This window comes from Spermophilus citellus (genome assembly GCF_964194105.1).
Source record: "Spermophilus citellus genome assembly, chromosome: 13".
Classification (NCBI taxonomy): domain Eukaryota; kingdom Metazoa; phylum Chordata; class Mammalia; order Rodentia; family Sciuridae; genus Spermophilus; species Spermophilus citellus.
Genome location: NC_138193.1, coordinates 41,868,455 through 41,893,765, shown reverse-complemented (window position 1 = coordinate 41,893,765; position 25,311 = coordinate 41,868,455). Strand labels below are relative to the sequence as shown.

At 40.1% G+C, this 25,311-nt stretch overlaps 2 protein-coding genes across 28 annotated transcripts in view; one reads left to right on the top strand and one right to left on the bottom strand.

Moving 5' to 3' along the window:
* LOC308632540 (uncharacterized protein) overlaps window positions 1-3,173 on the bottom strand; it is a 49,463-nt gene extending 46,290 nt beyond the window's left edge. For 14 of the 25 annotated variants that reach the window (XR_014018558.1, XR_014018559.1, XR_014018560.1 and 11 more), the window contains exon 1: window positions 3,043-3,173. Coding sequence is in view for 3 of the 25 variants with exons in the window: in XM_081264699.1 (XP_081120825.1) it covers window positions 3,043-3,114 (72 nt within the window). In the remaining 22 variants the exon portion in view is untranslated. Of the gene's footprint in view, window positions 1-2,008; window positions 2,245-2,791; window positions 2,923-3,042 lie in introns of those variants that run through there. The other 11 variants (XR_014018574.1, XR_014018575.1, XR_014018576.1 and 8 more) reach the window with 2 other exon arrangements.
* KCMF1 (potassium channel modulatory factor 1) overlaps window positions 2,584-25,311 on the top strand; it is a 78,553-nt gene continuing 55,825 nt past the window's right edge. The window contains exon 1 of one of the 3 annotated variants that reach the window (XM_081264695.1): window positions 2,584-2,743. In XM_081264695.1, coding sequence (XP_081120821.1) covers window positions 2,728-2,743 — 16 coding nt within the window. In that variant the 5' untranslated portion in view covers window positions 2,584-2,727. Of the gene's footprint in view, window positions 2,744-2,818; window positions 2,955-3,100; window positions 3,240-25,311 lie in introns of those variants that run through there. The other 2 variants (XM_081264697.1, XM_081264696.1) reach the window with 2 other exon arrangements.

Below are 25,311 nucleotides of genomic sequence, written 5' to 3'. Positions count from 1 at the left end.
GGTAAATAAAAAGAAAACAATGAAATAACTGTCAAAGATGTGTTATTCCCCGGTAGTTTAGACAAAGTTGTATTTGTTTGCTCCTCCAAACAGGATTAGCTAAACCTTCAACATGGCCAAAGAAAACCTCTATACTTATTTATTTTGTGGTACTGGGGACTGAACTCAGGGATACTCTATCATTAAGCGACATTCCCAGCTCCCCCTCCTTTTTATTTTGGTCCCGGAAATTGAACTCAGGGGCACTAGATCACTGAGCCACATCCCCAACCCTATTTTGTATTTTATGTTGAGACAAGGTCTCACTGAGATGCTCTTAGTGCCTAGCTTTTGCTGAGGCTGGTTTTGAAGTCATGATCCTCCTGCCTCAGACTCCCAAGCCCCTGGGATTACAGGCCTGTGCCACTGTGTTTCGCCCTTTTTATTTTTTCGAGGCAGGGTCTTGCTAAATTGCCTAGGCTGGCCTCAAACTTGTCAACCTCCTGTTTCAGCCTCACTGGGATCCCAGGTGTGCGCCACCAAGCCTGGTTCTATACTTACTTTTATTCCTTTCTTAAGTTCAGTTTTTTTGTAGGCTTTCCTACCTACAAAAATAGCATTGTATCTGGAAAACTGATAATGGCTAAACCTTTACATAATTTATGTAAAGACATATTTATTAATCAAGACAGCTATCCTCACTTGAACAGCCCAAGACATTGAGGCTCCTAAGAGAAAGGTACCCAGGATCACATATGCAAATACTGTAAAATGCTTAAAAAGGTACTAGCACAGGGTAAGCATTCAGTAAATGTTAGCTAGGCTTCTTTAAATAAAGCCTTGCTCTTTCTACCCCACCGAATCCCATTTATGGCCAAGTTAGATCACTTTCTCCAAAAGCTGTGCTACAATGAATTTGAGCAAAGCTCCATACATGCAGTGGAAATACTTCTGGTGATAAAGTTCTCATTTAAATCCTAGTTTATCACTAGTCACTACCAAATACAGTTCCCTGAGTAGATAGGAGTAACCTAATGTCTATTTCCTTGACTTTAAGATGAGCTTTATAGTATCTTCGAAATAAGAAAGTTTCTTAAAATCAGGTTCAATAAAATACTGTTTTTACTGTCTCTCGTGCTGGATGTTTTATATAAATCTTAGCATAAAATATTCTGAACGTCTACCTCTTATTAAGCATCTACCTCTTATTATACCGATTTTTAAAAGCAGGGAAGTCAAGACAGATGTTAAGTCATTTGATCCAGGTTATACAGCTAGTGAATGATGGACAAGACAAGATCAACTCCAAAGCAAGCAGTATCCTTAGACCTAATTTCAGTTGACTTAGCCCATTCTATTTTGTGTCCATCATAACCTCCCAATCAAATTAAAAAAGCTAACTTTCAAACGGAGAAACAAGAAATAATCACCAAAACAAAGACAAACGGAACCTCTGCAAGATTAAATAATTTAGACCAGAATCGCACAGCCGATGGGCCTCAACTTCAAGGCGAAGTCTACTTTCACCAAGCTCTGCTACCACTGACAAATGATAATGCGCAGTTATCAATATTTGTTGAACTAATAACGTCTGCAAACAAAGTTGACAATAAGGAAGAGGGTAAAAGTAGAAAAGGCACATAAAAACCGCAAAGTTGTTCATGGGCAAAAAAAAAAAAAAAAAAAAAAAAAGACAAAAATCCCCAAGTTTTCGAGGCAATACGTTCATGGTGAGCCGAGGCGCTGGTACAAGCACACCTGGACAGTCTCTAGCAGAGTGTCCACTGAAAGGCCAAACGCGTCCGCTTCCCTTCTTCGCCCCCTCGCTCACGCCCTTCTGACCGCTAATCTCCTGGCCTCCTAACACCCAACAACTATAGGCCAGCAGCCTCCCTACTCGGCTGCTGGCTTAAAAAGAAACTCAAGCACCTGCCCCCAGGCGGTCAGCGGTCGGCGGCAGCCACGCGCCAGGGGACGCAATCTCCTTAGGGGTCGCAACTGGACCCTCGAGATAGTGCGGGCCACCTACAGCATGGACTCAGGCAGGCCTCAGGCGTGGGTTGGGGACGTGCGGGGGCCCCATGGGCCGCGCTGGCGAGCGGCGGGAGTCCGCCGCTAGGCATTTCCTCTTCCTCTACGCGCGGCGCGGCGGAGGCCAGGCCAGGCCAAGGCCGAGTTCGGACGCCCGACCGTGGCCTGCAGGCGAGCACGGGGCAGCGCCGCGCCCCCAGCCGTCGTCGCCGTGCCGCCTCCAGCCGCCCGCGGGGCCTGCGGGCGGCTGGGCCCGGCGCGGGCAGCGAGAGGCGGGGCCGGCGTGCGGGCGGCGGAAGGAGGCGGAGGAGGAGGAAGAGGAGGAGGAGGAGGAGGAGGCGGCGGCCGGGAGCTGGGGGAGAGGGGCGGGGGGCGGGCCGGGGGAGGGGAGGAGCGGGATTTGCGGAGCGCGGCGCTGCTGCCGGGAGCCCGCGGGCCCGAGAGTGACCGAGTCACGGCGGGCGCCGGCGGAGCCGCGGCGTCGGACCCGCCTCCTGGAGGAGCTCAGCCCCGGCCAGGCCCGGCCCCAATCCCGCCCCGCGCCGCCTCCCCGCCGCCGCCGCCGCCGCGGGAGCGCTCCCCTGCCCACCCCGCCCCCGCGGCCGAGCCCGGGAGTCGAGTGGGAGTCGGCCGGCCGGCGCGGGCAGCGCCGGGACCCCGCAGGGGACACTGCAGCCGGAGCCCGGGAGGGGCCGCGCCGCCACCGTCTGAACTAGGATGTCCCGACATGAAGGTGAGAAGAGCTCCCGCCCCCACCCCCACCGCCCGGGCCTCGGCCTACCCCGCCCGGGCCGGGCGCCGCGGAGGACGGCCGGAGAGCGGCGGAGACTTTGGCGGACCCAGAACCAGGCTCGAGGGGCAGAGCCCGGCTGCGAGCGAGCGAGGGCGGAGAGCCGCGGCGCCGCTGCCGCCACTGTTGCGGCCGCGGCCCTGAGCTGGGCCTGGTGCCGGAGGCGGGGCGGCTGGGGCGGCCGGAGGGTTTGCACTGTCATGGGGCGGGGGAGGGGGAGGGAAGGCAGCGGGGCCCGTTACCGGCGGGAGCCCAGCCCTCGGAACTGGTACTGGACGCTGAGGCCCGGCGGGTCCCGGAGCCGCGGGCCCCATCGCGGCCTAGCTCCCGCCGCCCCGGAAGGGCCCGGTGCGGTCGCAGAGCTGGGCCACGGGCGGCGGCAGGGGCCAGGGGAGCTGGCCTGAGACCGGCGGGGGCGTCCGGTCGCCGAGAGACGACCGTGAGTGCCCCCGTCTGCGGGCGACCGCGGGGTGGGCGGGAAGGCTCTGTGACCCGGCACGGAAGCCTTCGCCTCCTGGAGCCCGCCCGGCCTCGCGGCTAGGCCTCGACGCGTCCCTGGGCTTGGGTAACCAAGTTCCCTGGGCGGATCTGGCCCGGCCGCGGCGAGCAAACTCCCTGCTTGGTCACCCTGCCGAAGCTGGACTCCCAGGGCCCTCACCGGTGTGCGCTGCCTGACTAGTCAGACTTAGGTGGATGACCATCGTGTGGTCTGTTAATGGTCAGAGGCGTTTGGACTTTGTTTTACGATTTGAAAACACGCGTGGGGTACAGTTTCGAATAAGCAAGACTACTCCAGCCCTGTCCCAGGGTACAAAGAGACAAATGTTTAGGGCCGATGTATTTGGCATGGAACTGGTGAAAAATAAGTTAACTTCAGTTTACTGCCATATGGTTTAGTAAAGGGGGAGGGAGGCAGAGTTTTCTTTGTTTCACTACTATAGGTTTTTAAATAAAAAGTATTATCAGACTTGGCGAAAAGTTTGTCCAGCCAAGGTTAACGCAAGATTGTAGGAGTGACTTGAAAGTATTGTATACTTTAAGATTTTAAAATCCTGTATAGGTGATGTAGGAGTGGAGAAAAGTTTAGTGAGTCAGATTAGTGTGTGCTTCTCATCTAAAGGAGTGCATTCTTAGGGAAATACAGATTTCAGAACTCAAGGTTGAAAAACTCAGATTGATTAACATTACAGTATTTAGATAAAGTTTCAGAATTTGCATTACTAATTGCATCATTAAGCTTGATTCAAAGGACATTTTGTGTTCAAGGATTCTGTATTTTCAGAGTTTTTACAAAACTGTTTTCTTCATGGAGCATTTATTGAGTACTAACTGTGTTCAAGTTTTGGACATTTTGAAATAATAGTATATTAGTTTAGTCTCATTGAAAGGGACATTGAAATATTTGGAAGTTAGACCTATTTTCCAAATTTATCTTCTTAATGGAATTATATTCCATATCTCTGTAATTAAAAAAGTTGTAATTCAGGTTATAGTCAAGTTGGAGTTTGGGATGTTAAAGTTTATCTTAGAATGTAGTTGTATGTGTGTTAAAATGAAAGTGAGCAGTGGCTGCCAGCTCTCACTTACAGGAACTGGGAAAATTAATATTGCAGAATTATGGCTGTGGAAGAAGTGTGTTTGAGACTCATGCTCCTTGTCTTAAGGAATCATCCAGATAGTTCTAGAGTATTCTAACTGAACAGTGGCCTTGGAAGAAAATTCCCTTACTCTCAGTATTCTATTAGAGTAATTAAAATCCCCTAGTTGGAACATTCTTCAGTATAACATACATTCTGTAATTTAAGCCTATTTTCCCCTATTTGGTTCTGTGGAAAGGTGTGGCTATAAAACTTAGGTTATTATTACTGAACCTTAGCACAATAATAGCATACCTTTCCTGGTAACATATCAATGCCAGGTGTCTGAAATAGAAACATTCCTAAATACATCTGTTGAATACTTAGAGTACAATATTTAACAACTGATTATCTTGGAAGGTTTATGGCCTGAGGCAGGAGTGGTGGTCTCATAAGTCACATTTAATTAAAAAAATATATGTGTGTATATATATATATGTGTGTGTGTGTGTGTGTGTGTGTATGTTTTGTATTATATTAGTTCAGGCTGTCATTTTTATCAGTAGGAATTTGATCTATCAGCAATACAACTCTGCAAGTGTTGATACCAGTGCCTTCTCCTTTCTCTTTGGGTCAATTAATTCCGTTTCTCTTAGCATTTCTTTAGTTGTCTGATTTTTGAGCCTTTTTAATCATCTGTCCACCTCTAAGTTCTCTGTAGTTCCCCACCACCATCCCAAGTGTGACCCAGAACTGGATGTGGTAGTCTGGTAAAAGGTCTGTGTTGCCTGTAATGGACTTGAATACTCCTTATTTTCAGGGCCTCTTAGTACAAGTAACTTGTTACTTTGTCTTTCTGCCCACTCTATTGAATTGTACTGTATTGTATGATTATATTAATGTTGTAACTTTGAACAACACAGCCCCAAGATGGACACCTGTCAAGCTTAGAGGCTCAACCTTGTGAAGCAGTGGACTGCCTTTGAGAAAAGAGATGCAACTACGAGCAGAAATGCTCCAGCCCAGGAATCAGCATACTTTTTCTGTTAAGGGGCAGATAGTAAACATTGTAGGATCAGTGAGCTCTGAGGTATCAGTTTTATAATTGTCATTTGAAAGCAGCCGTCCACATTGAGTTATGAAATAACCATGGCTGTATTCCAGTTAAAACCTTACATATGGACACTGGCATTTGAATTTCATATTTTCATATGTCATGTAATATGATTCTTCCTTTGACCCTCCCCCAATTTAAAAATGTAAAAATAATTATAGTGGGGAATAAAAAAACTGCTGGTGGCCAGGCTGGTCCCTGCGCCTGAGTTTGCATCCCTCTGCTCTAGAGCTTCAGAGAGTTGATGGAACTGGAACAGTTGGTATTCCAGAAAGGGCCCACTCTACTTGGTAGTTTCTTCATTTCCTTTGGGTAATGAGCCAATTCTGTATTCCAGTTTCCAGCAATATCATGCAGACTAGTTTAGAAGTAATTTCTCCATAGGGGTGAGAACAGACTCTACTTTCTCAGATCCTGTCTGAATCTTACATCAAGTTTCCTGCTTGCCTATTACAACTTTTTCAAGGGAGAATTTCAAGGCCTGTTTTAAATTCATTTTTTTAATATTCTTGCCATGTTAGCAAACATTTTACAGACATCAGCACCCAATCACTTCATGTTCAGTATACCAACAAAATCTAGTTTTATATTTTACATAGTGAAACCAGTCATTTTCTGTATTTTTTTTTTTTAAATGTCTCTGCCTGAGGATGTTTCTTAGTAGTAGACTGCGTGCTTAGCATGCACAAGGTCCTGGGTTCAATCCCTAGGATCAAGGAATAGAGCCAGGTTCCATGCCATAGGGCCTATAGTCTCAGCTTCTCAGGAGGTTGAGGAAGGAGACTCAATCAATCTGGAGTTAGCAGTCAGTCTGGGCAATATAGTAATACACTGTCTCAAAAATCAACAAGCAAAGTCTTACTACCATACTTAAACATACATTTAAAACATAGGTATGTTGTTCAGAATTTAAAATTCACTTAACATAAGCTTTGCAAAAACGAATACGCACATATCAGATTACTCAGTGTTTATTAGCTAAAAAGAAGTTATGAATGCTTTTTCATGAGTTGGGGCCTAATTGATTACCTGGAGTTAATGCATATATGGTTTTATATCATTTAGCCTTTTTTCAATTGCTACTATGTATAAGGTACCAAGGAATGTGGGACAGAAAGAATGAGACACAGCTCCTCACCTTGAGTCAGATGGGAGGATGCATCTGTAGACAGCTTCTGTAGCACAATGTGAGACATGCCATAGGGAAGGGATAAACAAATTGATGGCAAAATAATTACCAGCTATCTTCTTACTAATTTTGCCCAGTTTTAGAGAGGGAATCTACTTTGATTCTAACACTTTTCCCTTGAATGCCTTCTTAAGTTTTTCTGTGATACTCTTGATTATGGGTAAAATTATTGAAATAGAGTCCTTATGTTTACCTGATTTATAATTTCCCTTAGCTTTTGAAGATTTTCACATAATGATAGCAGATAAATGGATGGATAATATATTGTTGTTTTTTTCAGAAGTATCTAATAATATTTATTTTCTAAGTAGAAAGTACAAGTTCTGTAGGCCTCTGATCTAGTTAGTCCCAATTTAATTGCTATTTTATGGATCAAAACCAGGGCCTCACATATTCTAGATACTTATTCTGCCATTGAGCAACAACATCCCTAATCCTCAGCTTTTTCTTTTTTTTTTTTAAATAAGAATTTCTATATTAAACAGTATTGTCATGTGCAACATGATGTTTTGAAGTATGTATATATTCTAGAATGATAGTCCTAACTTTTTTTTTTTGAGAGAGAGAGAATTTTTTTTTTTTTAAGAGAGAGGAAAGGGGGGGGGGAGAGAGAGAGAGAGAGAGAGAGAGAGAGAGAGAGAGAGAATTTAAGAGAATTTATTTATTTAAGTTCTCGGCGGACACAACATCTTTGTTGGTATGTGGTGCTGAGGATCGAACCCGGGCCGCACGCATGCCAGGTGAGCGCGCTACCGCTTGAGCCACATCCCCAGCCCCAGAATTTTTTTAATATTTATTCTTTTTTTAGTTTTTGGTGGACACAACATCTTTGTGGTGCTGAGGATCGAACCCGGGCCGCACACATGCCAGGCGAGCGCGCTACTGCTTGAGCCACATCCCCAGCCCCTAGACCTAACTTTTTGAAAGTTATACTTATGTTTTCTCTTCTAAAGAATTGCTGTTTGGCACTAAAAACACAGACAATCCCAAAGTAAATTGTAATAACTTTGTTTTCAGAATTTGGGGACTACAAAGCCATGCTTGATAATTAGCAAATAATTTTAATGTGTTAATTTTTGCCTTCCCGTGTCAGAGTGAACTCACTCCTGCTGAAAAGATCTTTGCCATCAAGTTTTCTTAAAATTTATTTTTCGTTGACTACAATCTGTTAAAAGATTATGATGTTCTTATTTAGAATGTAATTTTAGGGAAAACACATCTTATTATAATTTGGGGGGGGGTCTTTGATTTCATATAAAATTCAGTGGAAAGTCTGTGTTCCTGAACTGGGCTTGGTGGCACACACTTGTAATCCCAGTGATTCAGGAGGCTGAGGTAAAAATATTGCAACTTCCAGGACAGCGTTAGCTGTCTGAAAAGAAAATGACTGGGGATATAGTTCAATAGTAAAGCACCCCTGGGTTCAATTCCCAGTACCAAAAAACAACAAAACAAAAAACCCACCAAAAAATAAACACCCTCCCCCAATTAATCCACATTTGACCCTTTTGTTTTAAGTTAAAAATGTAGTAAAATACAATTTTTTTTGCTTTAACTTGCAAATTTAATTTAGAAGAAATATCTCGAATTTTAAGATATATTAGCAAAAATTTTGTTTAAAGATGGTAAATTTTTTCACAGTAGAAACTTCTCACATAAAATTATAAAATAATTTTTTTATATTTGACTTGCAGTCTTTTAAAGATTTAATTTTCAGAATGTCAGCTTTATAAAACCTACCATACATATTTACCCAGGATGGTTTTTGCTTTTTTTTTTTTTTTTAAGTGGATGTTCCAAAAGTTAGTTATTGTGAAAGTTGTTACTGAATTATTGTACAAGTAATTTTTTATTATGTTATAAATATTGCTGCATGGCTACTTTTATGAATTCAAAGAAAACATTGCCTATGTTTCATAAAAGTAGAATACTGTTTATAATGAAATTCTTCAGCTGGACCCAATGGTGCATGCCCTGTAATCCCAGCAACTCAGGAGTCTGAAGTAGGAGGAGCTTAGCAATATAAGGCCAGTATCAACAACTTTTGTGAGACATTGCTCAGAAATAAAAGTAGAAAGCACTGGGGATACATCAGTGGTAAAAAGCACCCCTGGGTTCAATCCCTAAGTCGCCCCCCCCCGCCCCAAACCAAAAAAAAAAAAAAAAAAAAAAGCTGTGCTTGGTATACCCTGCCTAAGGATTCTTTGCTAAAACTCCCCTCCATCCCCATGGGGATTGAATCCAGGACCTCACAAATGCTAGCTAGGTAAGTGCTCTGCCACCTGACTACATCCCCAGTCCTTTTCATTTCTTAAATTTTATTTCCAGAGTCTTGCTAAATGGCTTAGGCTAGCCTGGAAATTTTGATCCTCATCTTTCAGCCTCTGTAGTAGCTGGAATTACAGATGTGTACCACCACACCCAGCATCTTTTCTCAATTTTTTTTTCTTCTCACATATTTTTGTTGGTGCATAATAGTTGTATGTTACGTTGGCATTTGTTATATATTTGTACTCTAATGTATAGCCTTTTTAAGGAAATGAGATTATGGCACAAAAGTAAAATTAATACAGAATTAATTTTATTAAGATTATTACTGTTTTTCTTGGGGCGGGGGGGGGACGGTATTGGTGATAGAACTCTGGAGTATTTTACCACTAAGCTACATTGCCAGCACAAGTTGCTTAGGACCTTGCCAAGTTACTAAGGCTGACCTCAAATTTGTAATTCTCCTGCATCAGCTTCCCGAGTCACTGGGATGAGTCACTTGGGATTACAGGTGTGCTCCACTGTGCCTGCCTCAGAACACAGCATTTAAAATTTTCATTAAATTATTTTTTGCCATTCTGGTAATCTAAATCCGGGGACTCATGCATGCTGGGCAAGTGCCCTACCACTGAGCCACATCCCCAGACCATAACATTTTTAAAATGTAATTTTTATGTATTAATCATGTCCTGATTCATGGTGGAGATGTAGAATAAGGAAGATGGTTTCCTAGGGGAACATATTGCTAGGGTACAAGGGAAGGAAATGAGTATTCAGGAAAAAACTGAGGGTGTTATTGAAATAATAAGGATGAGAGGTCATCCAGGTATTGAGAAAGGAAAGACAAGGCAAGGTGGGTTAGAAACTTGGAAATGATGTGTAGCTACAGGGTATTAGAAACAAAACCAACTCTTATGCTGGTTGGAATGTCCTGAGAGCTGGGTGACTTAGTGTCCCATGAAAAGAACATGAGATGAATTGCTTTATTAGGTATCTTCCATAGAGCCATTCCAACTACTTCCCTCATACCCCTCCTAAGTTCTTTAGTTGTTATCTTCCTAAATTGTAGCAAAGCCATATTGCAGACCCATCAGTTCATGTACATGATCAGTTGGCCTCATTTCTTCCATAGTCACAGCACCAGCTAGCAGTCCAGGAGACTTTCTAATGGCCATAGTGGGTATCAGGGAGAAGGTATGGATGGATCCCTGTGAATCCATCACTGCTGCTAGGGGTGGGGGGATGGGGGATTAAAAAAAATCACAGGAGTGGGTCAGTTGTGTCACCTTCAACTAGGAGAGGACAGAACAGTAGGTGACATTATGGCTAATTAAGTTTGTACATTATCTTCTGGCAAATTGTGTGGCGGTTTCCCTCTTTTCTTTTGGCACTCAGTGCCAATGCCTGTGCAATGAACTTCATCTTCAGTAAGAGATTTTCATTCAGAGTCACTTTAAGTGCTAGATTGGTGATGAGTTGATTCTTAGAACAATTGTATGTGTATTTGAGTATAATTTACTTTTTGGTTATGACTTTTGTTTCTTTTGTTCTTCCTTTGGGATTGTCCCTGGAGTCTTCATTCCAGCAGAGTTAAGGGTTCCTCCAGTATCACTCTTGTTTTACTCTTCAGGCCTTTTTATACTGAAATTGTTTACTTGTCAGCCTCCCCCACAATCTGCCAGAAAGGCAGAAATAGTGTTAGACTTTGTTACCTTTGTGCTTTACCACCTACCACAGTGTCTGGCCTGGGGGAGGCCCTGTGAACATTTTTGGGTAATTGTTAGATATAGTTAATACTTGTCTAAAAGTACTGCAAGACTGGAAAGCGCTCTTCTTTGCTTTTATCTGGGAAAGTGGGTTAACAGGGAAGGGACTTATAAGAAAGGGGACTTGGAACTTTTATAAAAGTTAAGAGGGATGAAAACTACATTAGGCAAAATTAACTAAGGGGAGCTGACTCTTGGGAATATCCTGGAATGAGATTTGGGGTATTGCTTTGTTCTACTACTGGCTTTGGTTTCAGGTTAGTTAATTGGTTATGGGTTCTGTATGTTAATTGCTCTGTGCACCTGTGCTTTTTGGTTCATTTAGTCATTTGTTCAGTGAGTATTTATGGACTTCTTACTCCAGTACCACTCAAAGGCATCTCTAGGTCTTGCCACAAGTTGTTGGCCTCTTGCTAGGAGATAATAATGTTTAGTGGGATTGAAACACATGTTTGGAAATTAAATGCTTTTCTGTTGCACAGGCTCTTTCCCTGTGTGCTGGGATTAGTTCTTGAAACTTATCTTTTTATGACAGAGTAGTTAAATCATGTAAGTATTTTAATGTTTTAGCAATATTTTCATGCATCCCTACCCCTTAAGCTTGTTTTCATTTGTTTCACAGTTGAAATTCTGCCCAGAAGTATGTTTCCTTCCTTTATAGTGTTGTCCTTAAACTGTGGTGCCATAGTGAAGTCTCAGTATAAATCTGCACACATTGAAGTCTGTTCAGATAGCCTGGTGTGATGGTGCAAGCCTATAATCCTGGTTACTTGGGAGGGTCAGGAAGGAGGATCACAAGTTCTGAGGGCAGCCTGGCCAATTTAGCAAGACCCTGTCTCCAAAAAAAAAAAAAAAAAAAAAGTTCAAATAGATTATTCCTCATAGGTTTGTTATTAGTTTTTGATACTTTCCTGATGCTTAAAGAGAAAAGAGCTCAAAGGAGTAAACATTTAATTTTTGTGTTAGAAGTGCTTAGATATTTTTATTAGAGGGTTTTGTAAAGTTCCCATCATCTTATTCTTAACACCTGTAAGAGTGAGTAGCTGACCCCACTTCTATTATTCTTGGTCTCCCAATGTTCCCTTTTGGTGCCCTCTGGTTGTAGAGGTTTGACAATGCAAGCAAATGGGAATCTTTCTAAATTTCGAGTTAAGGACATTGAAGGGAAGCAGGCAATGGTTATATGAAGGAGTTGTTACAGATGTGTCCCTTTTTTCTCTGTAAGAATGAAATACACACTGAGAGCTAGGTGTGGTTGTATAATGGATGAGAAGGCAGGTAGTTTTATATTCAGAGATCTGAATAATGAGAATTCTAATAAAGTTAATTGCCATTTGAAGTGAATGTAAACTGCAATATGCATTTGTGTGGCTATAGATACAATATGAATATACACTGTTGGCAGAAGTAAAACTAATCTTCTCTTTTCTAGAAAAAAATGTTGATTAGACCTCAGGTAACAGTAGATGAGCACCTGACCCATGGTGTTCCTATATGAAGCTGGGATCAGGATCTTTATTTATTCTATGTCAGATGTACTGTATATCTTCATATTTATTACTCTGAATCATTTTCTGCATTTTTTTAAATAAAGCTACCTACTGGAAGGGGAGAGAGCAAATCTGCTTGCAGAATTGGGGTAGATCATTGCTATCCAATAGAAATTAATGAAAATCACAAGTGTAGTTTTAAATTCTCTAGTAGCCACATTAAAAAATTAAAAGGTTAAAATTAGTTTTAATTAAATAACAATATATCCAAATATTTCAATATGTGATTATCATGAGAATGCTTAATGGAATAGTTTTACATTTTTTTGAGAAGTTTTAAATCTAATGTGCATTTTACATTTAGTATATTTTAATTTGGATGCTACATTTTCATCAAAAATACCTGATCTTAGCTGATAAACATCTTTAGATTTTTGCATTAAGGGTATGCTAATTCATCTTTTATTGCTGCCTTTTTGTAGGTATATTTTGTACAGTATTGCTTTTTATTTATTGGGCCATTCGTTAACATTCTGGTTTCCTATTTCTTCAATCTCTGTCCCTTAAAACCTAGATACTGCATTTTTCTACCTTAAGGTTATTTTTAATCTAATTTAGCATCACCACAATAGAAACTTATTTTATGGATAGCTAGCTACTATATATATATATATATATATATATATATATATATATATATATATGTTTTAATCTGGGTCATTCAGGTTGGAGGGATAAGAGCTTTGGAATGATTTTAATATGAGTTTGTGGTGGTATTTTATTTTATTTACTTATTTTTTGGTATTTGGGGTTTAGCCAAGAGGTGCTTTACCACTGAGCCACATCCCAGCACTTTTTTTTCCCAAGTTTTTAAACTCTTGAAATAGGATCTCACTTAGTTGCTTAAGGCCTTGCAAAGTTGCTGAGGCTGGCCTTGAACCTGAGATCCTTCTGTCTCAGCCTCACTAATTGCTGAGATTATGGGGTGTACCACCTTGTCCAGCTCTGTGGTGGGTAGTTCCCTTTTCTGAGATGTGTACAGCTTGTAAAAACTGTTGCTAGTCCATTGCAAATTCTAGTACTTGGAATTCAGAGGAGAATTGTGAGTTGTTTCCAGGGTGATAGAATTTTCAGCACTTGAATGAAGTGAGCTCTAGGTTTGATAATTTAGCAAAGGTGTGTGTGTGTGTGTGTGTGTGTGTGTGTCTCCCCCTGTACTGGGGATTGAATGCAGGAGTACTCAACCACTGAGCCACATCCCAAACCCTTTGTATATATTTTATTTAGAGACAGGGTCTCGCTAAGTTGCTGAGGCTGGCTTTGAACTTGGGATCCTCCTGCCTCAGTCTCCCCAGCCACTGGGATTACAGGGGTGCGCTACAGTGCTTGGCCTTTGAAGGTCTGTTTCATTAAAATGAATTTGATCTTTGGTATCTTTAAAAGACTCAATATCTAACAACAGAAAAACAGATGATATTGCTTCAGCTTTGTTTGACTCATTTTAATTCATTTTTTTGAGGCGTGGTTTCACAATGCTAGTTTCAAACTTCTTGGTTCAAGCAATCTTCCTGCCTTAGCCTCCCAAGTAGCTGGGAGTACTGGTGTGCGCCGCAATGGCTAGCAGAACTTTTTTAAAAAAAATTTTTAATATGCTGATGAATCTTTATTTAATTCATTTATCTGTATGTGATGCTGAGAATCAAACCCAGTACTGTACACATTCTAGGCAGTCGCTCTACTACTGAGCCACAACCCCAGCCCCTAGCAGAACTTTCTTAAAAAGTAATTTTAGAGAAACTGATTTGGAGCTAATGCTTAGGCCATATCAAGATTAGTCATTCACTGATGATTCTCTTTTACCTGTTCAGCTTATTGTTATCTAGTTAAAACTAGATTTAAAAGACAGTCTGTTAAAAATTAAAGGCTTAGTGTTTTCTGCCTTTGTTTTATCTAACCAGTAGTTCTTTTGAGTAATAAGTTTTATAATTCTATTATTTTTCAGTCCTTCTCCAGAGAAATTATTGAAGTATCAGGAATTTGTCCTGTGGTTCCCCCCCTCCCGCCCCCCGAAGTATAAAAATAGTAGAATTTTAGTTGGGTGCTTTTATCCAGTTGTTCTGTAAATGTGGTCCCAGGACCAGCAGTATCAGCATCACCTGGAACTTGCTAGAAATGAAAATTCTTTGACTCCTCACTCTAGATCTTCTGAATTAGAACTTCTTTAGTGAGTATATGTAATCTGTATTTTTAATAGGTTCCTACTTGAACTCACATAGGATCAAAGGCAGTAATATGTGAGATGGTTATTTTTGATGAGGGGCACACTATGGTTAAGGGCTCATTGACCAAATGGGAATGAACCTGTTGACCTTGGCCTCATTCTTTTTCTCATGTGACTATCATGGTATTGTCACATGAGGAGGGGTAAGAAGAATGTAGCTCCTCCCTAGCTCTTTAGTCTAGTCTTGTACTTTTTTGTTTTTAGTAGTTCTGGGGATTGAAAGACTGTACTATTTATTCCACTTTGTGCACATCTATTGAATATGTATTTGGGGCCAGGCATTGTTGTGGCCACAGGGATACCATAGTGAACAAATCAGAGAAAGTTCCTTTCCCTTTGATGCTCAGATTATATTAGAAGGGATATACCAGGGGTAGGCAATGATAAATGGGGCAAATGCAGCCTGCTCCTATTTTTGTAAATAAAGTTTTATTGGAACATAGTCACATCTGCTTCTTTATGGATTGTCTAAGCTGCTTTTGTGCTACAATGCCAGAGTAAGAGTAGTTGTTACCGAGAAAGCTGAATATATTTACTATCTGCCTCTGTACAGGAAAAAATTGTAGATACCTAGATCATGAAAGAATATTAGAATGTTAAGAGGTGACAAATGTTAGGGGAACCCTTAAAGCATGTTAACAGAATACATAGTAGGGACCTCTTTTAAGTAGAGCAGTCAGAGAGGGCATAACTGAATATGACTTTTAAAGAAAAACATGAATTGTGTGAGTATATTTAAAGAAAGAAGGGATGTTTAAAAGGTTAAAGGAGAAAGGATAGAGCAAGTATTCAGACCCTGACACTGGAATGTTCTTGGAACAGCAGAGACTCTTTCTGGCTAGAGGGCAATGATTGAAATAGAGGAAATGAAGTTGACATTTTTGGGGCCAGATCCTGTTCATGCTCATAATATATTCTGCAGTGAAAACTGCTTAACCATGAGTGCTTTAAAAATGTAATTCAGATGGTGTGCTCCTGTAATCCCAGCTGCTTCAGAGGCTGAGGCAGGAGGATTCAAAGCCAGCCTTAGCAATGTAGCGAGGCCCTAAGTAAATTAGTGAGACTCTGCCACTAAATAAAAAAAATTAAAAAGGGCTGGAAATGAGGCCCAGCGGTTAATCACCCCTGGGTTCAGTCCCTAGTACCAAAATGAAATATAAAAATAAAAACAAACACAATTCAGAAACCCTGAATCTATAAAGGGGTCTTTTTGGCCAAACAGAGGATAGAATCTAGAAAGTAGATATCTGGTATTGTCTTCCAAACATCCCTTAAGAAACACAAGCTTTACAAGCTTTCCCATTCATTAATTACTATTTATGTTTTGCCTTCCTCCAGCCCCCATGTATTATATACTCTTATTTAGCTGATATTTCCTGGAGGGTAAGGGGTTGATAGAAATGTGGCAGCTACTTGGAGGCCGAGGCAGGAGAATCTTGAGAGCTCAATACCAGTCTGGGCAATTTAGCAAAACTTTGCTCAAAATTAAATAAAAAGGGGAAGGACTATACCTCCAGTGGTAGACTATCTGTGAGTTCAGTCTCCATTACTGTCCCTCACCCTGTCGCTACAAGGGAAAAAAAAAGTGTGTGTCTATTAGTATCTTTCAAACTTATAACATCTTTTCTGTTATGATCCAGTAGTCACATACTCACATACAAATTTATTGAAACAAGTTTTGCCAAATAGTATTTACCTTTACTTTAAAAAATGTACTCTGTTTTCTGTTGTTTCATTAGAAACAAAAATAATGGTTGTGACCTACTAGATTACTTATAGGTCAGGACCTACAATATGAAAAACAATGGCCTGGGCTGTCGATTACGTTTGAGTTTTTATGTGCAAGACGTTGTTATTTGGTATGGCTGGAGCAGAAAGGTACAAGTATATAAAATAAAGTGATCATAGTACTAAGCAAAATAAAGTAGCCAAAATATGACTGGGGTAATTTTTTAAAAAATGTGTCAAATCCAAAACTGCAACATATTCTATAATGTTGGCAAGTGTACTGAGGTGTTTATCAGATACCAAAAAGGTATCATTTGAACTCAAGACTCAAAGAAATACTGTATTTTTATAAGGAAGAATTGCAAAGGGGTATTCACCAAGTGAGAGAATGGTAGGGGTAAAGTGCAAAGCTAGGAAAACAAGAGGTGTGTTGGAGAGAATGAGTGGGGCCAGTGATGAGAACAATAGTTTCTGAAACAGAAGACTTCTGTATGTAAGTGGGCAAAATGAGGAGTATTAGAAAGATTGATTGACTTCCCTAAGGTTTCCAGGGGAAAGTGGGACAAGGACTTATTGTTCTGACTTCCTGTTCAGTGCTAGAAGTCTGTTTTCTCATCTAAAAGAGGGATATTAACGCCTGTGTAGCCTCTCTCCAAGGGTTGTTGTGGAGATGAATTGCCAGTGCATGCAAAAAGGTTTTCTAAGCTAGACAAAGCATAAATGAAAGGCTATATATATATATATATATATATTTTTTTTTTTTTTTTTAACATGGGAGCTAAGTGGAGGTTGGAACAAGGTAGATAAGTGAAGGATTTTAATTGCCACACTAAGGTCAATCATGTTCTCTTTCCATACAGATTGCAGGATGGAGAAGGGGGTAGTGCATGGAAGTTTAAGCAGAAGGCTGGGGGTGTAGCTCAATGGTAGAACGCTTGCCTATCATATGCAAGGCCCAGGATTTGATACCCCAGCACTGGGGGAAAAAGTTTTAAGCAGAGAAAGGCACAATGAAAAATGGTATGTTTTAGAAAGAATGTGGTAGAATGTTGGGGATAGATTGGTGCTTGTGGCAGAGTGACTGGTTAGAGGCTTTTTGCTAAAATGAGCTTAAAATTAAAAAGATCAGATTTAGTCAATGGCAATAGGAACAGAAAGCAAAAAGGATAACATAGGATAAGGTCTTATTGTGAGAGAGAACAAGGAATAAAGTAGGACAACTAACCAGAGTGCTGAAAGAATAGCATCTTCTTCTAGTAAATTCGGAAAAGAGGAAGGCACAGGATAAAGAATAATTTTCAGCTTTTGATATTTTGAATTTAAGATGATGGTAGTATATTTGATAGAAATTAGAAATTGGAAAATAATTATACTGGGGTTCAGGGGAGACACATCAGGGTTAGAGATAAGAATTTTGTCTTTTTCTTTGAAGCCTGGGGATTAACTATTTCTAAGGAAGAAAGCATAAAGGAGGGAGTAAATAGTGAGTTCATGTTTAGGAGCAAGAATAGGGTAGAAGTTACCTTAAGCTGGGTATGGTGGCACATGCCTGTAATCTCAGTACTCAGGAGGCTGAGGCTGAGGTAGGAGGATCACAAGTTGCAGGCCAGCCTCAGTGATTTAGTGAGGCCCTAAAGAATTTAGTGGGACTGTGTCTTAATATAAAAAATACAAAGGGCTGAAGATGTGACTCAGTAGTGGTAAAGCCCTCTGTACCAAAAAAAAAAAAAAAAAAGTTGTTGGTGAGCTAAGAGAACCAAGTAACTGATTTGGAAGCCATCTTCTGTAGTTGTATTCTCATACAAATACTGACTTGTTTGCCTGTCTTCTCCTTTAAATGTGGGCTTCTTGGGAACGGGGATGAGAGTTACAGAAGGTGAAGCATCAGAGGGGGAGAAATATTATTAAACAAGCATCAGCCATATGAATAGTAATATTTATTGAGAACTTAATGTGTGCCAGACACTGTCTCAGCATTTCATGTGTACCAACTCATTTAATTCTCACAAGTCCCTTGAGACGTCTATTATGATCCCATTTTATAGAGGAAGAAATTGATATGCCCAGAAGTTAAGTATCTTGCTCAAGGTGACACTGTATGTGATAGAGCTGGAATTCAAACCCAGACTTGGGTTCTCAATATTCAGCTATACTCTGTGTCAGTACTTTTTAGATTGGTTCCTATAGCAGGGACCTCAGTAAATAGGCATATTAAAATTTCAAAATAACCTGGCAAGGTTACTATATTTTAGATTACATATGGAGAGGTTATTTTTCCTAGATTACGCAGATAGCAAGTGCTAATGCCAGGATTTTGGACTAGGTTCTATCAAAAAAGTCTCTATTTATAAGTATTTTATAATTATTATTAAAAAACTTACTGTAAGTTTTTTATAAGAAAACTTGTAAGTATTTACTTATTTTAGATTTTTTGAAGTTCAATGGAAAAAATACAAATACACTTTAATTAATGTTGCACAAAAATTATTACTAGAATCAAAAGTAAATAAACCACATTATTTACACCACTATCTAGTTCTTCATATTAACTTTACTATTTAAATATAAAGTAGGTATCAATTTAGGGATTGGAAAAGAGATAAAATAAAAACTTTCCTAAGATGTCTATTTTACACTGGGTATAGCTGTGCTCACTGAAATGGATTCTTTTACTTTTTCTGTGCAGGTATTCAATTGTATATGAAACTGAACTTGCTTAACAACTGAGGGAGAGTAGAAATAGAAGTGATGAGTTCGTATCCTGGCACATTGTCATACAATTCAAACAAAGGGGCATCTACCAACTTGTAATTTTTAGGGTCTGTAAACAAGACTTTCTCTTGAAGCTGAATCAGAAACAACTACTTATGTTCCTTAGGCTTTGTAATGTCTGCAGGAATATGTCGATAACTGTAGAGGTTCAAAATTTGGTCTCCACCAGTTATCAATGCAGTCATCAGTGATTCAGCCTTGGAAGACTCTATCTTGACGATCCAATATCTCCGTCATTAAGCATTTTAGTCTTTCAACTTCATCTTCTGTGTTTCGTTAACTACCAGGTAATTTGAAGAAAGTCGTCCCCATGTCACATGAGGTAGCTATTGCTCATACAATCAGTACTCCTTGTACAGTCCCTTTCATGTCAGTTTTATAAAATTCTTTCCTCATGTGCTGAAATCCGTCTGCAGCAGAGTTATGCTCATAAAGGAGCTCATTTGTACCAAAAGTTTGAGTGGTAAGAGGTTGGTGGTATACTTGATCAACTGCTTATGCTCATTGTGGAATGCCTGCTTACCCCAATCCCTGCAGCCTGTCTGCTAGCTATTGGGCAGTGCTACAGACATGCTGGTGAGCATGGCCACTAGCAGAAAGTAGAAAGAGAGCAAAAAACTAGAAAATGGGAGGTAGAGGAAACTTACCCCTGTGCAGTACAGGCAGTGGTTGTCTGTGTCCTGCTAAGCCATTGTCACCTGCCATTAACAGAAGAGTGCAAGATCTTATTTATATTTAATTCAGAGGTCAGCACACTTTCTATACAGGGCCAGATAGCAAATGTTGCTCCGTGTTCTCAATTGGAACTACTCCAACTCTGTTGTTGTATTAGAAAAGCATCTCTAAGACTATACACACACACACACACACACACACACACACACACACACAAACACAGAAGAACATGGCAGTGAGCCAATAAATATGGGCACTGAAATTTGAATTTCATATAATTTGAATTTTACATGATATACCACTGAATATTCTTTTCTCTCTCTCTTCTTTTGGCAGTGCTGGGGATCAAACCTAGGAACTTGAAAGCTAGGCAACTAGGCAAGCTGTCTACCACTGAACTGCAGTGTAGTAGTGTAAATATTTATAGCTGTGTTATTATTATTATTATTATTTTCCAGTTATTTAAAAGTGTAATAACCATTCTTAGCTAAAAAGTTGTACAAAAATAGATGATGGGCCAGATTGAACTGCATACTGTGGCTTGCTGGACTCTGCTTTAAACCATTCACTTATTAAGCATATATTGAATTCTTTATATGGAGATGAGCTGGGCACTGGGGAGTTCCAACCTCCTAAGATGAGACAAGTGTAGTAAGAACTATGATAAAGGTATACTTACAAGGTATAGTGGGAAAACAGATATGGCAGGTTCCTTTGTTTCATGGATGAATTTGTGAAGGTACTCACAAAAGAAAAGGTTGTTGTTGAGTTGCCAGGCTCTTCGTGTAGGAGAAAGCATAGCATTACTAAAGCAGAAAAGGAGGACTGATGCCAAGAGATGAACTTTGTTGAGAGTAGGGAAATGGGGAATTAGTTTTTAGAAAATTTTCAGCCAGGGAGTAATATGATCTGATTTTTGTGTTTTAGAAAGATATGCTCTGGAGGATGGATTTGCAGGGAGGAGAATAGGAGGGGGACGGATAAGTTACCATAAGATATTTGCTGTAGTTGTAGGGGCAAATAGATATATTTTCGTGATTGATTAGGCATAAGGATTGTGGAAGAAGGGAAAATTTAAGAAAACTCTTGGATTTGTGGTTTCATCAAGATATATATAAAGGACAGAGAAGTATGCTTTGAAGGTGGGTGCCAGAAGTAGTTAAAAAAGAAGTGTCTTTGATTTTCACCTTGTTGGGCTTGAGACACCTGTAGAGATGTTAGGGGGCTAACTTGTGAGATTGAGGTCTGCGCTAAGATGAATCAACCCATAGCAATAAAGTTAATTGCTCAGGCATGGTGAGAACATACAGATTGGGAAGATAAAAAGAGTAACCATCAAACCCTGTGGAACGCTTAATATTGAAGGAACAGGAGACTGGCTGAATGGAAATAGCACAGAGAGTAGAGGAACTGGGAAGGAGTGTTGGTGGTATTGAAACTTGGGATGGTGGTTTTTCAGAAGAAAGATATGCTTAAAATTGCTGCAGAAAAGTCAAGAAACTAGCGAATAAATTGTTCATTGGCCTGCGGCCTCAGAGTGGGGATGGTTGTAGAAGTTAATGAGCAGTTTCAAAGGAGTAAGCTGGAGACCAGATTGTAATATGTTAAATCATGAGTGCGCACGAGAAATTAGGGACCTTCCTCAAAAGAATTTTTTCTGTGGAGGGAGAGAGAAATGACAATAGCTGGAGGTTTCTCTAGCACCTAGATTAGGGTTTGGCATATAATAGAGATATCTAATTATTTTATCCCAATGACCTACAGATCTCCATTTGAATACCTTATGATATTTTTTTTCTCCTTTTTTTCTTTATAGTAGTACTAAAGATTGAACCCAGGCCTTTAAGTGCTGTATCACTTAGCTATATTCTTGACCTCTATTTGAATTTCTAATAGGCATCTCTAACTCAGTACATTGGAAACAGAACTCTTGACTTTTACTAAGATGAGGCCTGGGTTCTCCCTTTCTCATCTCAGTAAAATGGCCCACTTCTTTCTACTTACTTTTACAATGATGACCAGGCTGCAATCTTTGGCTCCTTTTCCTTTATCCTACATCAACATGTCCTGTTGGCTCTATCTGCAAAAGTATACCCAGGTCAGGACTGGGGATGTGGCTCAGTGGTGGAACATGTGCTTAATATGTGGGAAGCCTTGGTTTCAATCCCATGAAATGAATGAATGAATGAATGAATGAATAAATAAACGAACAAACTGACAATCAACTATACTAGGCATTGTTACTGAAGCTGGGAATAGTGATGACAGCTAAGAAGTTCATCTCATTGTAGAGCTTACATCTTAGTAGAGATGAGGGCCAGAGATGAAATGTATGATTTTGGATGGTGATAAATATTCTGAAGAAAAATTCAAAGACTAAAGATTAAATAATTATGGAAGTTAGATGGATAGTTTGTGTGGGCTACTTTAAAGAAGATGATTAGGTATTTCAGAGGAGGTTAGATTAAGATAGGTTGGGAAGCTCTCTAGGTGGAGGATAAAGGTAGCTTGAATGGTGAGAGGTGTTCTGAGTGGCCGTGTGTGTGTGTGTGTGTGTGTGTGTGTGTGTGTGTTGCTGGCAATTGAATCCAGGGCCTCACACATGTTGAGCACATCCTCTGCCACTGAGCACTTAACCCCCAACCCTGATCTGGGTGTACTTTGTAGGTAGAGCCAACCGGACTTCTGGTGTAATGTAGGGGAAAAGACGTGACCAAGGGTGACAGCTTGGTCATCCTTGTGAAAGCAAGTTATGAGAAGAGGGCCAATTATTGAAATGAGCAAGGCAGGAAGAAGGGAGGAACATTTGGAAGGCAGAAGTCGGGAATTCTGTTTCCAATGTATTAAGTTATTGTCTGTTAGATATTCAAATGGAGGTTTGTAGGTCATTGGGATGAACTGTAGTTTAGTTGGTTGGGTAATGAATATGAATAAATTCGGGCTGAGCAAAAACCTTTAGGAGTCTTAAAGTCAAGACACGATGTGATTCTTTTGCCCTTCTTTCCAGTTTATTGTGGCTTGAGTTTACCAGACCTTTTAGAAGATGACTAGTTTGGAGGCCTGTGAACCTTATCTTTTTCTCCATAGTAGCAGAAGAGAAGGATCCTAGAGGTAGAAAACCCACTTGTCTCATAATGCCAGTATTGTAGCTGTATAGGTCTGATTTTGTAGATCTCACTGTGCATATTAGGCCAGTTTAACAGCTGGATAATGAATTAATTTATTTTAGTCCTTTTCCTCCAATAAAATGAAGAGGAAGATAGCATAAGACCTTTTGGTCCAGAAGGAAATCAGTTGCAGCAGCAGCTTCTACCTACTCCCATTCCTGCATCTTTACCTCTACTGTGGTTTAGAAAGGCAGAGTCACACATTCTTCTTGAAATCATACCTTAAGTTTGTGACAAAGTCAGGACTAGAATCTAGATCCCATTACTCTTATTCCAGCCCATTCTCTATACAGTACAGAGAGAGCACTGAGAGAACCAAAACTTTGGGCTCAGAGAGAATTTATTAATTCATAGATATCCCAAGGCCAGTCTTCTATAGTGGATAAAGTTTTCCTATTTACTATGAAATTTTTCCTCAGATGCTGAATAGTGCAGTTAGGAATCAAGCTTTGGAGCTTGTTATGGTTTGGAAGTGAGGTGTCCCCCCCTAAAAGCTCATGTGTGAGATAATGCAAGAAGGTTCAGAGGATAAATGAGTGGGTTGTGAGAGTATTAACCCAATTAGTGAATTAATGCCCTGATAGGGATTAAACGAGTGGTAACTGAAGGTGTATAGGGTATGGCTGGAGGAGGTCTGTATTGGGGATGTGATTTTGGGGCATATATTTGTATTTGGCAAGTGAAGATCTCTCTGTCTGCTTCCTGATCATGTGAGCTGCTTCCCTCTGCCACACTGTTATGCCATGTTGTTCTGCCTCACCTTGAGCCCCCAGAAATGGAGGTGGCTGTCTGTGGACTGAGACCTGAAATTATGAGCCCTTAAGTAAACTTTTCCTCCTCTGCAGTGGTTCTGGTCAGGTCTTGTAGTTACAGCAGTGAAAAAGCTGACTAAAATAGAGCTAGACTTCCTGGTTTCAAATGCCAGCTTGGTTACTATGACTTTGGATAAGTTATCTCTTTATGCTTCATTGCATGAAATGGGCATAATGCGTAGCAACTTGAGGGTGGTTGTATTTGGTTATTACAGATAAAATGTTTAGAGTAGTGCCTGGCACATGGTAAGCACTTGTTCTTTAGCTGTTGTGTCTTCATCATTCTCATCTTGGATATAGAAACATCTGTCTATCTTCCTTAATTCTTTGCAGATAGTTTTCAAGTTCTATGTACTACATATTTTGAAATATATATACATTGTGGAATGGATAACTCAAGCTAATTAATACATGCAGTATCATCTCAAATTTATTCTTTGTGGTGACTTTCCATATAATTTGAGTGCTAATAACATAAAAGATATCTTTCCTTATATAAAATAATGGTCCCTGCTCTTGAATGCGGCATTTATTACATTCTAATAGGGAAGGAAGTTTAAAAACTAGATATATTACAAGGCTTATCTATTTAGAATTATAATGCAATGAGAGCAATAAATATTTTCTTTCTTTTCTGACATTATGTCAATTCAAAATGTGTTCAGATGAAGGCCAGGGGACTGAGAAGGGGTTTGTCTGGATAGAGTAGAAAAAGACTTTCCAATCAACAAAACTGGCTAGGGCAGGCAAACACAAGGGAGAATTTGTGAATGGTGAGAATAATTTTAGAATCCAATGGAGCTAAACCAAGGCCAAGTATAGCAACTATATCTCTATTTTGGTTGGGTTTCTAAATTGGTGTATCAAAGTGTCACTATAGACATTATCAGAGACTGTCCTTGAGTCCTTATGAACATGATAGATATGTCAGATGACATAAAAGGAACTTTGCATTGATTGAATAGTTCACAGAGTGTTGTGTCATATAGATGACTGTCAACCGGGTATAACAATAGCACCTCAGATGATTCTGTATCAGTTTTTTTCTAAGATGGTTTTTTAAAATCAACTTAAGAGTCTGGGGATGTAACTGAGTGTTGTAGTGCTTGTATGCACAAGGTCCTGAGTTCAATCCCCAGCACTGAAAAAAAAAATTGCCTAACACATACTTCATATACTCCCTTGTTCTGTTACCCATCTTCAACACATCACATTTTACCTTTTTTTTTTTTTTTTTTTTTTTTTATTGCCAAGATTGAGCCCAGGGCCTCATGTCAAGTAAGTGATCTACCGCTGAACTTACACTACCAGCCTTTTTGCTGTTTTTATATCAATTTCTTCTGCTTTTTCGAATTTGAGTATTTTAAAGCAAATCTCAACCCCACATGTCATTTTACTTACAAATGTTTCAGTATTTATCCATAACCAATATTTGTGTATGATATTTTTGTTTTGATATTGAGGATTGAAACCATAGGTGCTTATCACTGAGCCTTATCCCCAGCCCTTTTAAATTTTATTTAGAGATTGGGTCTTGCTGAGTTGCTTAGGGCCTCATTAAGTTGCTCATGCTGGCTTTGAATTTGCTATTATCCTGCCACAATGTGAATACACAAAATTAACAATAATTCTTAAATATTATCTAATACTGAATTCATGTTCAGTTTTCCCA